At 50.7% G+C, this 15775-nt stretch overlaps 5 protein-coding genes across 5 annotated transcripts, besides 1 other annotated feature; 3 read left to right on the top strand and 2 right to left on the bottom strand.

Annotated features, from left to right (window-relative positions):
• Nucleotides 1-15775: part of a sequence feature (contig 1.117 1..274575(-1)) that runs on past both edges of the window.
• ANIA_07021 (uncharacterized protein) lies at nt 2170-3428 on the top strand (the record flags this gene model as incomplete). Its single annotated transcript, XM_659533.1, has 5 exons — nt 2170-2371; nt 2425-2500; nt 2551-2599; nt 2765-2848; nt 2964-3428. The coding sequence occupies 5 exons, from the start codon at nt 2170-2172 to the stop codon at nt 3426-3428; spliced, it is 876 nt and encodes a 291-aa protein (XP_664625.1).
• ANIA_07022 (uncharacterized protein) lies at nt 4490-8205 on the top strand (the record flags this gene model as incomplete). The annotated part of the gene is made up of 8 exons (XM_659534.1): nt 4490-4768; nt 4922-5273; nt 5691-5700; nt 6178-6290; nt 6345-6532; nt 6583-6904; nt 6934-7366; nt 7629-8205. The coding sequence occupies 8 exons, from the start codon at nt 4490-4492 to the stop codon at nt 8203-8205; spliced, it is 2274 nt and encodes a 757-aa protein (XP_664626.1).
• On the bottom strand, nt 8799-9314 carry ANIA_07023 (uncharacterized protein; the record flags this gene model as incomplete). Its single annotated transcript, XM_659535.1, has 2 exons — nt 8799-8849; nt 8961-9314. 2 exons carry the CDS (start codon nt 9312-9314, stop codon nt 8799-8801), a joined length of 405 nt encoding a protein of 134 aa, XP_664627.1.
• ANIA_07024 (uncharacterized protein) lies at nt 9999-10630 on the bottom strand (the record flags this gene model as incomplete). Its single annotated transcript, XM_659536.1, has 3 exons — nt 9999-10315; nt 10362-10483; nt 10626-10630. 3 exons carry the CDS (start codon nt 10628-10630, stop codon nt 9999-10001), a joined length of 444 nt encoding a protein of 147 aa, XP_664628.1.
• Nucleotides 13085-14362, top strand: ANIA_07025 (uncharacterized protein; the record flags this gene model as incomplete). The annotated part of the gene is made up of 3 exons (XM_659537.1): nt 13085-13472; nt 13588-14092; nt 14146-14362. The coding sequence occupies 3 exons, from the start codon at nt 13085-13087 to the stop codon at nt 14360-14362; spliced, it is 1110 nt and encodes a 369-aa protein (XP_664629.1).

Genomic DNA, 15775 nt, shown 5'->3' with positions numbered 1-15775 from the left:
GCGCTAGAACGTACACGTGGCCCAGGGTTGCCGCGAGCTGACTGAGCGGCCAGAGGAGCCGGGCTATCGTCGCCTGCGCCGGGATGGTTGACACTGGAACAAATGTTAGGCGACGGCGGATTAAAATGAAGGGCTACATATTTACCGTGGCCTGAGGCAATGTCCAATGCGGTCATGCGAGACGAGAGCTCGTCGACTGGCGGGAAGCTGGCGGGTATTTGTCCTAGCTTCTCGACTGGTGGATGTCCATCTTTCGTGCATCAGCATCCACATTGCAGTGAGGAAGTGATCGAGTCAATATTCTGTAGGACTTCGTGCTCCACATCGACAACCTGGAAACCGTTGGTTTGGCTGCGATAAAAGTCAGTGGTGCGTGCTTCGCGCAGACGACCGTGCAGATGATTGATGATCTGAGTTGCCAATTGAATATAGCTCAAGGCCCGGTGTGCCTGGTAGAGCTGTAACTGATGCCAGCCCAGTAGCAGGATGGTCTGGGCAGTGCTGATGTCCATGTCTTTGACAGCTAGCGCGCAAAGTTGGGAGATAGACCACTCGGCCAGCGTGACCTTTCCGCCAGCAGCGACGGGCGGTTCGATTCGGGTACGTGGGTGACCAAAGTTGCCATTGCTTCAGAAAGGAGAATGGCTAGCAAGGCCTGGTCATAGACTCCGTCCTTGATGCTCTGTAACAGGAGCGTCTTAGATATAAGGACGGAAAACGGGTGGATAGAGAACCAGATATCGGTGAGCTGCCTCATCCAATCTGTTTCAATCGAGGCCAATGGACTGTTGGGACCCTACCGGACTCATTTGTCTCATTACTGTGCGTTATCCAGAAATGACATCACCCAGGATCCAGACCCCAGCTCAAGTGTGCCATGTTAACCTTGCCGCGCGATACAAAACGCCCTGGCATGCATAGCATACTCTACAGAGTAGTTCATTTGTTGGCTATGGAGCGTCAGCCTACACAAGAGGCGTAATTACTGGTATCAACCGTCAATAATGTATACGAATGAAGGCCTGATTCTTTCAATCTAGCTGTATTTGGTAGTTTAGTTACACAAAGAATAATAAGCTACCTGGCCTAGTACGGCAGCTTGAAGATACATGGTTTTTGAGTTACTTGAACCATGGATAGCAGAAATCTTGCATAAGCTTCGGCGAATCGGAGTTTGCGATTTCGCATACGAACAGGAAAGTGTCATATGTGACTAGCGATCGCATACAGTGGACAGGGTTCATACTGTGGGTCGCAGTCCAGTGTATTATGTGCCGCTAGAGAGCCCTTTGGCCGAGACTGCTTGGCTATCTAAGTTTTAGTTTATACGGCAGATCTGCCGCTTCGCTCTGAGTGGACGAGGGTGGAGATTCCTTCGGCCGGCCGCTTCGGGAAGTTCCGATAAAGGTAGAGTTAACTTATCTACACCACACCTATTCCGCTGACCACAAGTTAGTGTGGTTTGATAAGCCCACCACAGACTACAGCGCACTCTGGCACACCATACGCATTTTGCCATTCATTGCCACCGCTTGCACGCATTGCGCCTGACTTGAGTCAATATTACCATTGAGTGGACAAGCTCAAACTGCGTAATCGGCCTTTCTCTCTCTCTCTTAATATCTCACAATTTCTTGCAGATTTTAGCAAGTTTCTAGCAGATTTCTAGAGTGGAACTGAGGGCTGCTTTGGTGGGAGATCCGATTTGGTGGTGTACCTGCATGCCTCCAGAAGGGTATACAGAGTGGCGGTGCAAGAAAAGACCTGTGCTTGGTTGCTTCCTTCTCATTGGTTATTCTCTTTCAATTGTGTTTCAAAAGCTGTCATCCAGATATTTTTGTAGTTCAGGACAGTCTGTATACTAGCTGGCTCAGGTTTAGTTTCTAGATAATGACAAACAAGGGGCTGCCCACTGTACCAGAGGAATTTACGCCGGCTCGCAGACATGTTTGATTAACTGGCTGACAAATGGACTGCAGTGAACAATGGCTGAGAAATCAAAATCAGAAAAAGCAATCAAACCATGCTAGTATTGGGTCCCGGCTCTTCTCGCAGAGATACATGGCGTGCGTTACAGGCAGAGTTAAAGGCAACGCCTTCGTCTAGGCAAAGCCCTTCTGGGTTTTTACTTCTCTTAGACAGGTTCTTGTGGATTCATCTTCCTCAATTATGAGCTTTCTCGAATCGACCGGCGAATCGGATGAACAGAGAAGTGTTGACGAGCCGGCGGAGGTTACCAGTATTGATTACGAGTCACCCAGCGAGAAACAAATCAATGATGCATCCAACTTTCCCGATGGAGCTACAAAGGCTTGGTTGAATGTTGTCGGGGGATGGTGTATCTTTTTCTCTATGTTTGGATGGGCGAATGGTGAGTAGAGTGTGGGCTATTCGGTTGCCGATGGTGACTGACTCTCTATATAGCGTTTGGTGTGTTTCAAGACTACTATCAGGAACACCAACTCAAGCATTACTCGGCTTTCCAGAATTCTTGGATCTCGTAAGTGTTTCGGTGCGCACCTATTCCATTAGTTGCTGATGTTCTCCCAGCTCGATCCAGACGTTCATTCTGTTCGGAGGAGGCATCGTGGCCGGCAAAGTGAGTGCCTGAGGGCTTAAGAGCTTGATTCCTCAATATGATGATGGATGTCAGGCATCGATGAACAACTTCAGTTGTATGACAACTATGGCCCCAAGCTGCTTGTTTACTCCGGGGTCTTCCTCAATATTTTTTGGAATGATGATGTGCAGCATCTCCACCCAGTATTACCAGTTCATTCTGTCTCAGGGTATTCTTCAGTTCTCTAGTCACTGTTATCCATTTACGCGGCATACTAAGCATATCCAGGTGTGTGCACGTCAATCGGCGATGCTTCTCTGTTTACTGCGTCCCTCAGCACAGCCAGCACCTGGTTTCATAAAATGCGCCCCTTTGCATTTGGACTCCTGCTCACCGGCACCAGTATCGGCGGCGTCGTGTTTCCATCTGCTTGGAGCATCCTTGTCCTCGCTTGGACTTGGTTGGGCCATCCGCATTTGCACCTTCATCTCTACCCACCGTGACCTCGCGCCTACCACCGACCCCGAAGCCTGTCTCGATCATGAATCACATCCGGCCATTGAAAGAACTCCCCTTCCTAATGCTCAGCGCCGGCTGCGCGCTTTTCTACCTGGGCATATACCTACCCTTCAACTACATCATCGTGCAGGCGGAATACGAAGGGATGTCTGCCGCGCTGGCCGGGTATCTCATCCCGATCCTCAACGGCGCCAGTCTCTTCAGCCGCATAATACCCGGCAAAGCCGCCGACAAGCTCGGCAGGCTGAACACGATGATTGCCATGTGTGCTTTTGCAGGGATTATCGTGCTGGCGCTGTGGCTACCGGGGACGGGGAATGCGCCTATTATCGCTTTTTCGGCGCTGTAATGGTTCGCCTCCGGTTGCGTTTATCTCCCTTATCCCCCACTGACGGCGCAAATCAGTGATATCAGGGAGATTGGAGTGCGGTCGGGCACTCTCTGGTTGATTATTGCGATTGCGGCGTTGGTGGCCAGTCCAATTGGAGGCGCGCTTGAGGCGCGGAATGGAGGTGCGTTTGTTGGACTGCAGATCTTTGCCGGCGTGGCTATGCTGCTTGGGACGGCACTTTTTGTTGTTGTGGGGTGGGCACTTGCTGGTTGGGATGTTTTTGCTGAAGTGTGATTTCCCAAGGAAGTGATTGATTGAAGAGCTCGATAGGGCTAGGGGTCTGCATCGAAAATATCGACGGTTTTGCCCGTGACGCCGGGAGACTTCTCTAGTCCGCAACAGACGAGATTGGCTATATTGATGTAGCAATGATGAGAAAATCAGGGCCTAAACATGTGCATCGTTGCTGAAAGGGTCCATCTGGCCCAGTATTTTGCTATCATTTGTTGCCGAACCGCCGCAGGAATTCGTCCTCGATGGATTGACTGGCCGGTCTCGGCAGTAATCGCCAGATTACTCTGCATTGTTAGCTTATTCCTTCTTGACTCTGGTCGTTGATTAGTTGGAAAAACCGGGCCGAGTCTAGATCTGACCAGCAGAGGATATGGAATCTATCCACCGTCAGCTCGGAGCAGCATCATATCACAGGGTGCACCCTCAAGAGAAACATCATGGCGCTAGGTAGGCCTCCTGTTGGTTATGGGTGTTATCCTAGACTGGTAAGACTCCCACCAAAGAATGGATAAGGCGACTGCTAAGGTAATGGTGAATCCTGCAGGAATGAGCTCCTGTTCTGGGTGACATCGGAAATCAACAGTCCGTTACTTAATACGCGTTCTTTATTATTGTATCTAGAAATCTCCATACTTAGGAGATTTAGACAGCGTGGGTTCACATGTAATTGATACGATGGGACCTGTCCACAATCTGACGACATGCAACCCTATCAATCGTCTTTCGCCCTCCACAGGTAGCACAACACCACCCAGTCTGAATTCCCTAAAGCCAATCTACCAAAAATGATCCCCATCTTCCAGGTCCAGGGAAAATCAAAGTCCAGACCTGCTCCCCTCTTCCTCATACACGCCATATCAGGTTTGGCCTTGCCCTACAACTCATTCGGCACCCTTGACTTCCGCGGACGAGCCATCTACGCGATCGGATCTCCCCTCAACGGGCCCCGCCGGTACCGGCTGCCATCATCAATTGACGATGTCGCTCGCCAATACATTCGCTTCGTGCTCAGCAAGCAGGCCACGGGTCCCTATCTACTCGGCGGCTGTTCATTTGGCGGCTTGGTGGCACTGAAAATGGCCGAGATGCTCAGCGCACAGGGGGAGACTATCCTCCAGATCATTTGAATTGATACGCAAAATCCCATTGCCCGTCCGGCCTGGGGTTGTGAGGGCCAGGAGGGACTGGCGGTGCTCACGTACAATGCCATTGCACAGAGAGCGGGGCAGCCGATCCTGGACGCCCGGCAGTCTACGCCCTCCAGAGAAGATGCAAATGCAAAAGAGAACAAAGGGGATGAGTCGACGGCCATGTGGGAAAAGATGTACAAGCATATCTACAACGTGCTGGCGCTCGTGAAGCGGGCCGCAAACGGCGAGTTCGTTTCCGCTCTGAGGGAGGTCAAGGTTGACTTTATCAAGTGCTCAGTTCTGGAAGTACCTCCCGCAGGAATAATCACGGAGCCCAGTAGGAAGTTCTATCTCGATCGCTACGAGAATGAGTACATGGGCTGGCAGCCTGGGCAGTTTGCCGGCTGGGAAGGGCACTCTATAGACGCGGAGCACGATAGTGTGTCTGATGCTGAGTTGTTGAAGAACCCTGAATCGAAGGCGCCAAGGTCTTGATCAAGAAAGTAGACATATTGGGCATTTGTCTGGAAAGTTAGTGAGGATGATAATCAGAGAAAGGATGGCATGCACTAATACCGTTCCCTTATTCTTACCATCCGGGTGGTAGAAGCTATCAACGCTGAATCTGGTTTCTGGCATCTTCCGCTGCACGTCCCTTTGCTGCTCAATCAAGTCCCATAAGTCGCTCGGGTTAGAGGCTCCAGGCACACGACATGCCATGCCGACAATGACCGCGGGGTCACCTCCTGGGAGGGGCGCCGGTATGCTTGTCGAATTGGAGCTCGAGCCCGAGCCGGATAACCAGGGAGACATAATGATGGTTTCTTAAGTTAGAAAAGTCTTTGTTTTCATGTAGGGTGGTCGAGGTACGCAGCGTTGGGAGTCCAGTTATATGTACCCTAACTGCAGGGACCTAGAAAGCTTTGTCCCTATATTTGCTATCATTAGTTTAACCCCGTAAACAGAACACAATCATGTCGAGTCTCCCACACGTGCTGCAGGTAATGCTCCGCCCTGACACGGATATTTGGGAGAGTCTAGACTGCATGCACTGAACACGTCTTGTTGGGGGCTGAATTGCTCTGGAAAGCCATCAGCGGGGTGGCGAGATAATGAAATGATGAGTTGGCAGGGTAGGAGTCAAGGGGCTTTTATTCCGTTTTAGACAGCGTCTGACTGCTAGATAGAAAAATTGGTCTGATAGTACTCGGGCCGAAAGAGGCATGATAATGGGAATCTTGAGTAGAACAAATTTACATTGCTAGACGGATCAAGTGAACAATATTAAGCTGATACTGAATGGTGTTGAGAGTATCTAGCATTTATCAAACAACATTGTCCAGAATTTCTGTTAAGATACGCGTCAGATCGTCCACATGCTCGGGAAACGAGGCTGAGGCTATGGACCCTCAACAACGACTGTTGCTTGAGGTAGTATACGAGGCCTTGGAAGATGGTACGTAATGGTCTCCACATGCGTTATCTTCAAACATACTAACAAGTCCAGCAGGTATTCCTCTCATAAAGGTAGCTGGATCGCAGACATCTGTACTCTGCGGTACTTTTACAAACGACTACAACTCTACCATCACGAAGGACTTGGAGTACTATCCAAAGTACTCCATCACAGACACAGGGAACTCCATCTTATCCAACCGCATATCATACTTCTACAACCTGCACGGTGCAAGTGCCACCGTTGACACGGCTTGTTCTTCCTCCTTGTTTGCTTCCACCTCGGCAACCAGACGCTGCAGGCCGGCGAGGCGTCCATGTCCATTGTCCTGGGATCTGCGCTGCACTTCGACCCCAACATCTTCATTACCATGACAGACCTAGGTATGCTCTCTACTGACGGTCGTTGCCGAGCATTTGACGCAGACAGATCAGGCTACGTCCGCGGCGAAGGCATCTGTGCGATTATCCACAAACGGAAGAGCCAGGCCGAGTTTGACGGCGATGTCATCCGAGCCATTGTCCGCGGGACGGGCGTGAATCATGATGGCACAAAGCAGGGCATTACGTTGCCATCGTCTGAGTCTCAGGAAGCGCTCATTAGACAGGTTACGAGTTCTGCATTGTATCCTTAAGCAATATAGGGGCAGACAGCACAGAACACTGTCGAGGACTTATTTCCGCTCAAGAAGGACCAGCTGCCTCCATGGGCCACCAGAAGCCGTATCTTGGTTTCTCCGAGCTTCAGGCCAAGAGTGTGAGATCCCTTGTCCCACGCATGTTCTACGAGCAGATTCACTCATTAGGGCTTCAGTACGGAGTAAGCTTTGCCCTTATGTCTGGAGGGATTAAGAGTGGTTCTGTATTCGCAACAGCACCGCTCAGGTGGACATCACACTGGTTCAACTCCGCAGCACCCTCACATGCAACTCTGATCCACCCTAGCCTGCTCGATGCCGCATTGCACGCCATCTTTGCGGCAGTGGAAAGACGGACGGGGCAGCCAATCAATGGGCCCTATGTCCCGACTTTCATGCAGTCATTGCAGGTCTCCGGAGTCTTTGCCGATAGGGCAACGTGTGCCTGCAAGCTGGTGACCAAACCGGCAGGCCGTCGCTCTTGGGCATCCAGAGTCTTGAGCTGACTGGCTTTTGGAGCCGCCTCGGACACGCCCAGCCGCCCCTTGTTCTTCCGCACGAAATGGGACATAGCATTTGAGTTCTTGGATAGGCTACAGACGCCGATCCTGGATGACCAGGCTCGCTTGGTAGATCTTTGTCCACCAGTTCCCGGACTCGAAGATCCTGCACATCACCTCCAGACCTGAACCGTCGTACAGGGAGGCTTTGCAGTTCCTGGGTGGTCGAAATGGTGAGCAGCGGCGGTTTTGCTCCCTGACGCTACTGCAAATGGCTGCTGAAGAAGTAATCAGCTCCACTGAGCAGCTGCAGTTGGAATTGGCGTCTTTGGTTAAGCTCGAAGAGCTCAACGAGGGTGAATATGATCTCGTCATTTTAGACGATGTCGTAGTCCCACTGGCTTACGATATCAGGAACTACCTGAAACCTGATGCTTTTGCAATTAATTCGGGTAAGCACAGCTCTATGAGCAAAAGAGAAGCTTTCACACCAGTCTTTTCGCCTGCAAGATACCATGTCTGGAGAAAAGATAGTACCAACCCTCTCCCCGGCACTGAGCTGGCTCTGGCCACAGCAGCAAATCCAAGCGCCAGAACAGTCGCTATGACATCCGCCATTGCCTCAGCTCATTCAGAGAGATTGTTCAGGGTATCTCTTGACAAGCTTTTCAAGATAACCCCAGTCCCAGAAAATATCGTCATCCTTGCTGCCTTAGACAAGAACCTTAAGACTCCGAGGAGTTCACAGCGAGTTCTGGCTGATATGTTCGTTTACTGAGAAGAATATGAAGGTCGAAGAACAAACAATAGCAATAACCTACGGTCAGCCTCGCATCTAGCATCAGCGTAACTTATCATTTGATGCTGAGGGGCACCAAGGTCTAAAGGACACGTCAACAGTATTGGCATTCAGGATAGTTAGGTGAAGAATAGGGGGCTTCAGGTGGTGGACTGTACAAGACACCACTGCTACTGGAGAAAAAAAAAACAAAGTGAAAGCCCATTATACTACCAACCAGCCGGCGTATGGCTTCAAAGCAGACAAAATTTAGGCCACTACTATAACCCGTCCAAGCTTAATTCACATTCACTGTCCCTGTAGACAATGAAGCTCCAGCTGCTAGCTTTAGTCGTGAATATCAACTCCGCTGCAACTGATAGGATCAGCTTTAGAGTCCAGATAATGTTGTGTTTGCCTGTTGTTTTGGCTTCTGCTTGGTATTTTACTTGTTTCACCATTGAATAGCACTAGCCAATTGCCCAATATTTGCCTATATGTCCCCGGGGATAGATTCGCAAGGCAAATGGAGTCATACAATGCAGTTACCGGCCGCACAGTGCCTTCATTCTACGCCAGACAGGCGAAGGGAGTTACGAGTAGTTATACAGGGATAGAGCAGATAATTCTCGGTGAAGAATTATCTATACGTATCATAACTAGCTAGGGCATTCTACCTACCAACTGGAGTAATCAAATAATGAGCGAGACTGATCCCCTTGCGTTATTGTCCGTGTTTTCCCAGTGCAGCACACAAAGAACTCAACAAGAACCTCCTTCATTTCCCGAATCAGCCTCTTTCGACCCATTTGTACTTTCTGCAAGCGCTCATTCGACAGTTCATAGGCATACTTCTTCGCCAAATTATCCGAAATAATATGCAGATACCCATACCTGACGCCGCACTCCTTCGCTGCGATTCCCATATGCCCATTATCTGAATCCACAAAGTCGAACTGCCCCCCGTGCGCCTTCAGCCATTCCTGACTTTTATCTAGCACGGTCGATAGGCTAAAGTGCTTCCCCTTGACGACCAGGTCTCGGGTCTTGGTCACCTCGTCTAGCACATTTGGCCATGGATCTCTCTGCATGACCCCGTTGCGAGCCATTTGTTTGGCTCGAGCACCGGGCGTATAGTGCCAAATTTGCCAATAACTAGAATGGAGGCCCAGTCTTGTAGCAGGATATCCCGGTCAATCTGCATTTCGGGAAATCCGTGAAGGGAGTCTCCCATTGGATGGGTGTAGCATGATGCGATGGTGGGTTTTTTTATGATGCTCATGTCACTGTGGTGAGGGTTGACGAGATAGTGCTCGAGTACATCATCAAATATTCTTTTTATGCATGATATGAATCAGCGTCCAGTAGGGACGCAGCACCTCGAGGCTATACCGGCCTAGTGTCCTGGACAGGCTGACGGAGGCGTGGAAGGTCTACCGAGATATCGGGCAGCTTCAGCCTCGTCCTTCTTAACATAACTCTATCGTGCAGGAATCTTAGTCGCTCTATTAGCGCCTGGATAATAGGTCTAAGAGCACAATGCTGGTATAACTATTGATCAACCCATCGGATTCGCCTGCAGATAATACACTTTATGGGAATTGGGGCAGTGCCCATCCTTGTCAAAAAGAATAAAAAAAGCAAATTATATTTCATCTTGTCTATCAACAAGGCTGCCTAATTTTGAATCATCCATACCTGCAAATCAATTTTTTACCGCTGATTGTCAGCAATAATCCAAGTTGCCGTTTGTCAGGGTTACGTATATCATCCGGTCGGTATTTTGGACATTCTCATATCTCCGTAAAGCCATTGTCGTATAGCCAAACGCAGAGATTCCTCATCAAGGCGTCTCGAGAGCCCTCCTCCTCCGCAAGCGATCCGGGAATCTCGATCCTTGTACCTGATCCGCCCGATTCGCACTTGAGTTTGTGTTCATCAGTTTCTAAGCGCCAATGACCCGCTTGGCCCAGTCCTCGCGCAGAAATCAATGCGTAAAAGTTGCAAAGATGTATGCCGCAAACAACATGATCATGAAAATCGTTCTGAATGATTCTTGCGAGGCGTACGCGCTTTGCTTCGCGCTGAAGATGCGCATACAAAAGAGGGTCTGTGCCGGGTTAGTTGTGGTTTTTTATTATAGTATAAATACTCACAGTTACCAGCCCTAGGCGAGACAGAACTTTGATGGGACTGGGTACGTAGACTCGAAGAGATAGTGGATCTTTCTTTGCGCGCCTGTTGTCTCCCCTTAAACATCATTCCTCGCGCTTCTATTCTAGTAAGTACTCCCTTCAGAATAGGGACACTTACAAATGCCTGGGTCTCTGTCTCTCCAGGCCGCCCTGCCAGTGTTGCTTACCCGGGTTTGCGTGAATGATGCAGGCTTTGAAGCTGAGACAGGGACATACCATAATTACGACATGTTTGCTAGCGCTGCATCGCCGCATTGTTTCTGGTACTTGGCTAGTTACAAGTCCTCTCCCAGCATGGCGGTAGAGCCACGGGAGAAGAAGTGCTTAGGTGCAGGGGCTCTGCCGATACTATTTCTAGAATTTATCACAGCCATAGGTTGATGCTGGTTAGTACCTGGTGTTAATGGTTAAGTAATTATTTGCAGTCTTTGATGGGTATTTTTGTAGAGATCCCCCATGCACCTGCTGTTATAAGCCCTAACTTCTAGTGGGGAGAGCTTCGCCTCCCGCCCCCAGCCTTGGGTAAAGGGGCCAGTCTCAATGCATCCATCCATCTAATTAACTTGATCTTGATCCGCCACTTGCTAATTTGGTACCCTGCAGTCCCAGCCCCATCACTCTGTTCCCCCCGATCTCCCTGCTCCCCCTGTTCTCCCCGTCTATTTGTTCCCCCGCATGGCCTTCGTTAATAGCGCCGCCCGAAAGTCGCAGCACACGCCTCCGTTCGGCCTACGCAGGGAGCTTGTTCTTTTGCAGCATTTGGGTAATGATCTGATTCACCTGGTGACTAGATGCAGCAAGGAATTACTGCATTATCCTTCATCAATCTACAACCTCGTGCCCCGCTCTGTCCGCGCGATTCGACCCTCCGGCGGCTGTTCGGCTCGACACGAGAGGCCTGTTGGTTCGTGGCCTACCGTATCATAACTGGGATGACTGTCTCTCCACGTTCATATATCCCAAGCCAGCCAGACCGACTAGCGTGGTAACCTCCCCCAAGTACTTCGCCATTGGCATGTCAACCGGATCTGTTGTTGCTATGACAGTGTCACCTGCGAGGAATCTCAAGTCATTGATAATAAAGAACCAGTATGGGGCTTGACGTTTGGAGAGACGGGGAAGTATCTCGCCTCGTTTGGTGTCAAGACACTTCGTGGACCTCGATTTATGGGCCGAGTGGTGCACGCTGCCTATTGCGTCCATGTGCATGACTGCTCTCTTTTATAGAGGAGGATCAGCTGCTGCTTGCGGCCTTGAAGAACAACCAGCTTGTTGAATGGGATATCAGCTGTGGAGGCGTTGCATGGGGCCCACCAGCGAACTGGACACGCGATTTCGACGAATCGTACGTGCGATCCAGACAACCTACTCATGCAGCATTTTGTCGTAATCAGAACATCTTAGCGGTTGTTTATCGAGGAGAAGATATTCTGCTCTAGGATTTTGAACTGGATCGTGTTCACGACATCTATGGAAAGGAGTCCGGCTCGCGGCTTAATAACTCAGAGAAAGAATCCGACGGCAGCACTACGGTTTGGGCTCGTGCATTTATATAATCGTGGCCCCGAAGTGATCAAGGAGTCCGGAGTATACCAAGTCGTTCGAGCATGGTTGAAGAGTTAGTTGGTGATATCGGCCACGGCCTTGTCTTGCGAGCATGAAAAATACGTTGCACAGGCCAGAGCCGTAATACCATAGTGGGTAAGCCTAACCATATCCCGAGCCTGGCCATCGGCTCCTGAGAACCAGGTCTTGTAGATTACTTTCAAGCTTGGCCAGAGAATCTGGAGCCGCCTATCTGGGGGTGATAAAAAGGCATGATAAGCATGTCTGAACCCCTATTACTTTGCGTCGTACCTCAAGGTCATTGCCCCTTGGACATTATCTTGCAGTGAGCCTGGGACATTGTCATGTCCTTCGACAGATGCTTGCGCCGAGACTCGGACTCTGCCATCTCTGGGTATTTGGTGAAATTGCATGCTCCGCGAGAGAGTTGATAATATCTCCGTCAGAATTGTTGGCATGTCTTTGGCCGCTTATCTATCCTTCCAAGCGGGCGGATGATGCTGCTCGGAATACGAAGAACAACGGCATTGATTGTACGATTAATATGACTAACGTATTCATTATTCGGTTTATGAGTGACATTCATTGCGGAGACAAACTGAACTTAGTGCAGACGTACCAATGACGTCGGGAAATGGGGGACATACCAATCAAGAGCGTTGTGATCTACCCCGTGCCTCAAGCAGGGCAGATGGCGTCCAAGCTACATCTGGACCAAGGACACGGATCCCATGAGCAGAAATGAATCATCGGAGAACCATCGAGTCATTTTCGGATCGACCAGGCATCACTGGCCGTGATACGAGCAATGATTGAGAAGCAGACCAATCAGTGGACGTGGCCTAGCATGTGAGTCAACGAGTGGGTTTTTTTTCGTGCTTACTGGGGGAAGCCGGAACGAGTTAATCCGTACCCCGACGCGCTCTCGCGGTATCACTTATCTGTCGCGCTTCGTCCCCCGCTCGTTCTCGTCTTGGGGCTCCCTCTTCCTATCAGCAAAAGACGCCTTATTGACTAAGAGGGATCGTTGGTGCGACGCTTCTCCCGCGACTGCTATCTTCTCGGCTCGGTACTGCTTCATATTAATCGCCATTGACCATCTTCCCGGGTCCTTCAGCATGGCTATCCACCCTAGTTTTCCGTCGCAAAGGGACGGTAGAGGGCCATTGTCTCCACAGCAAGCCCAGGCAATTTCGGCTTGGACGGAGCAGGCTGCTGCGTCTCTACAGGATTTGACAATCACAGATTCGGCGCCCACGAGCGCAGGAAACGCCACCTTGCGCGGGACGACTGTCTCCCTCTCGATTCCCCTTGATGACCCTGTTCCGGCTGCAGAAGGCGGTGCGCCTAGAGTCAAGACCCCGGGCCAAGGCACCGAGGAGGCCCGAAAGATACCGGCGGTTAGCTTCCGACGTCGTGAACCACTCCGCCGTGACAGTCTGAAAAGACGAGAAGCTCTGCTGAAGGGCAAGGATGGCAGTCGCCGGAGGCAACGCTGGGAGAACGGTATGTTTTTTGGGTGAGGATGGCGCAGTTAGGGCGATCTGCTGCTCTCGTCTTGATCCATGTATCACCGCCTATATCGCGGGTTGGATGACTGACACGACTGCTTTGTTCAAAGATCGTCTTTTGCACAACCCCTGGGCGGAGCCTCCATCCCCTAATGATTGGATGCCGCAGCCCACCCATACCCGTCATGAGCCTATGCCGTACTTCCTCGCGCCCTTGTGGGATAAGCATTACGCGCACATTGAACGACGTTCTCCAGGCGATGCGAAGACCGAGAGACACCACATTCCGAAGGAACTTCGTTTGAAGCTGAAGCATGCTCGTGCTGCACGTGGTATGCTCCAGGATCTAGAAGAGGACATTCGGCAGTTCATTGAACGGTGGAACGAAAGACAACTGGTGCGTCAGAAGGACGGTCTTGCGGACGCGCCGTCATCGTCAGAGGAAGACTCTGAAGATGAAGTCGTCTTCGTCGGCCGGAATGGACAAATGCACGACTCTCCTGATCGTAGGAAGAAGCTGCAGAGTATGCGCGAGACGATGAGTTCCCATAATGAGCGCGACGGGGAGAAGATGGTGTTTGAGAGTCTTGTTGATGACCGTGCTGCTGGGTTTGGGTAGGTCGCTGCATAGTTGTAAAAGCACAAAAGGCCATACTAACTATAGTCAGTCGCTGGCTCGTCCATTCAATTGCTTCTTATTACGGTCTCCACACATGGTCCGTTACCGTCGGAAGCCCCGCTCGACGGGAAGCCTATGTTGGCTTTTACCCACCGTCTTCAGGGTCGCGCGCAGGCTTGTTAACTCAGCCACCGTCAAGGTGCCGTGACAGAGTCCTGATTCAGCCAGGCGAGAAACTCCCTCGGCCCTTGTGGTCGCAGGTGTGATCCGCCGTGAGGGGCACATTAAACTGGCTAGTACATACATGTAGCTTGTTATATACTTAAGACGGTTTGGATCTGGCCAATTTAGAACTCCAGCCTCAAGGCTTGAATCAGAGATATAAGGTCATTAATACCTCAATCAAACAAACTCGGTTCTCAGCGAGAAAGTAAACCGAACCAAGTAAATCTCGGACTCAATGTTCCCTGCCACAGAGATCCCTCGGCATCGGAGCAGGTAAGTAGCAAATGCAAGGGATACGAATGTCGATTGACATCATCAAGCGCCTTACCTGCATTATTCAATATCGCTACTAGGATGTCGTTGGTACCTACAGAAGATCTCCCTAGATCATTAATTCTTCTTAGACGCCGACGTACCCAATGGTTCCGTCAGGCCAAGCCCGATCGGTCAATCTATTCCAAGATCAGGGGCTCCAGTGATTCTTCTTCGTTTCCTTCTGCCCCCTTGTAGACCTCCAGGAGGCCAAAGCGGTTCGCATTCTCGACGTCACCAAGGGCCCCATTACTGGGTTTGACTGGTTCGACAGTTGGCAAGGAGACAGGGTCCATAGCGAAACATGCGTATTACCTCTTTTCCGAGCGCCGAGTACCGGTCTATCTGTCCATATCGAGTGATCAGGTAAGTCGAGTGCATTCTTGTAGTCACGGTACGACATATCTCGAACCGACACTGTACTACTCCCGTGTTCTGTGGGGGGCAACTGTTGACTCTTGAGCGAGTCGTCAAGCTCACGACTCGATTTGTCCCTTCTCCCGACCACTCGTCACTCGTGGGTTAAGATGCAGCGATGTGCAGACGAAATAGATAGCCTGACTAATAAGCTTCTACCCGGGATGCACGGATGCCCTCAAGCCTGGCCTGATTGAACGCAGAGAGCAGAGTGAGGGCATCGTTGAATCATGAGGCATCATTGAATCATGAGGCACCGTGATACCGCTCGCTAGCAGCTGGACACCGGTCAACCACTTAGTCTAGCCCATGGGGCATCAAGGATTTACTGAGCGACTAGGAGGGTAAACAAGTATATCTGATCGAAGATCGGTGGCGGGTGCCGGTGCTAGACAGCGAGGGCTGATCTCTTTGGTGGATCGACCGGTTCCGCACTTGCTGAACCACTGCTGGCTGTACCTTGTGAGTGCGGAGCGCCCAGTGGTTCGCGGGACTGTGAGCCGTGGTAAACACCGTTGCATTAAAGAAGAGAGTCTTGGGAATAGATATCTGAGTAACCGTGCTTCGTACTCCGTAAGCGTTTGGCTGAAGTCGGACCGGTCAATGGCGATTCATGGTGATTTCGGAGAAATTGGGCTTGGGAATATCGACGCTAGGCAATCAGGCATCGATCAAACGAAGCCGTCCCCAATGCTCAAGACGACTGGCCCGAGTATATACCTCTC

Source organism: Aspergillus nidulans, chromosome IV (assembly GCF_000011425.1).
Source record: "Aspergillus nidulans FGSC A4 chromosome IV".
Classification (NCBI taxonomy): Eukaryota; Fungi; Ascomycota; class Eurotiomycetes; order Eurotiales; family Aspergillaceae; genus Aspergillus; species Aspergillus nidulans.
Note: the sequence above shows the minus strand (reverse complement) of the source record. Positions and strands in the feature narration are given on the sequence as shown.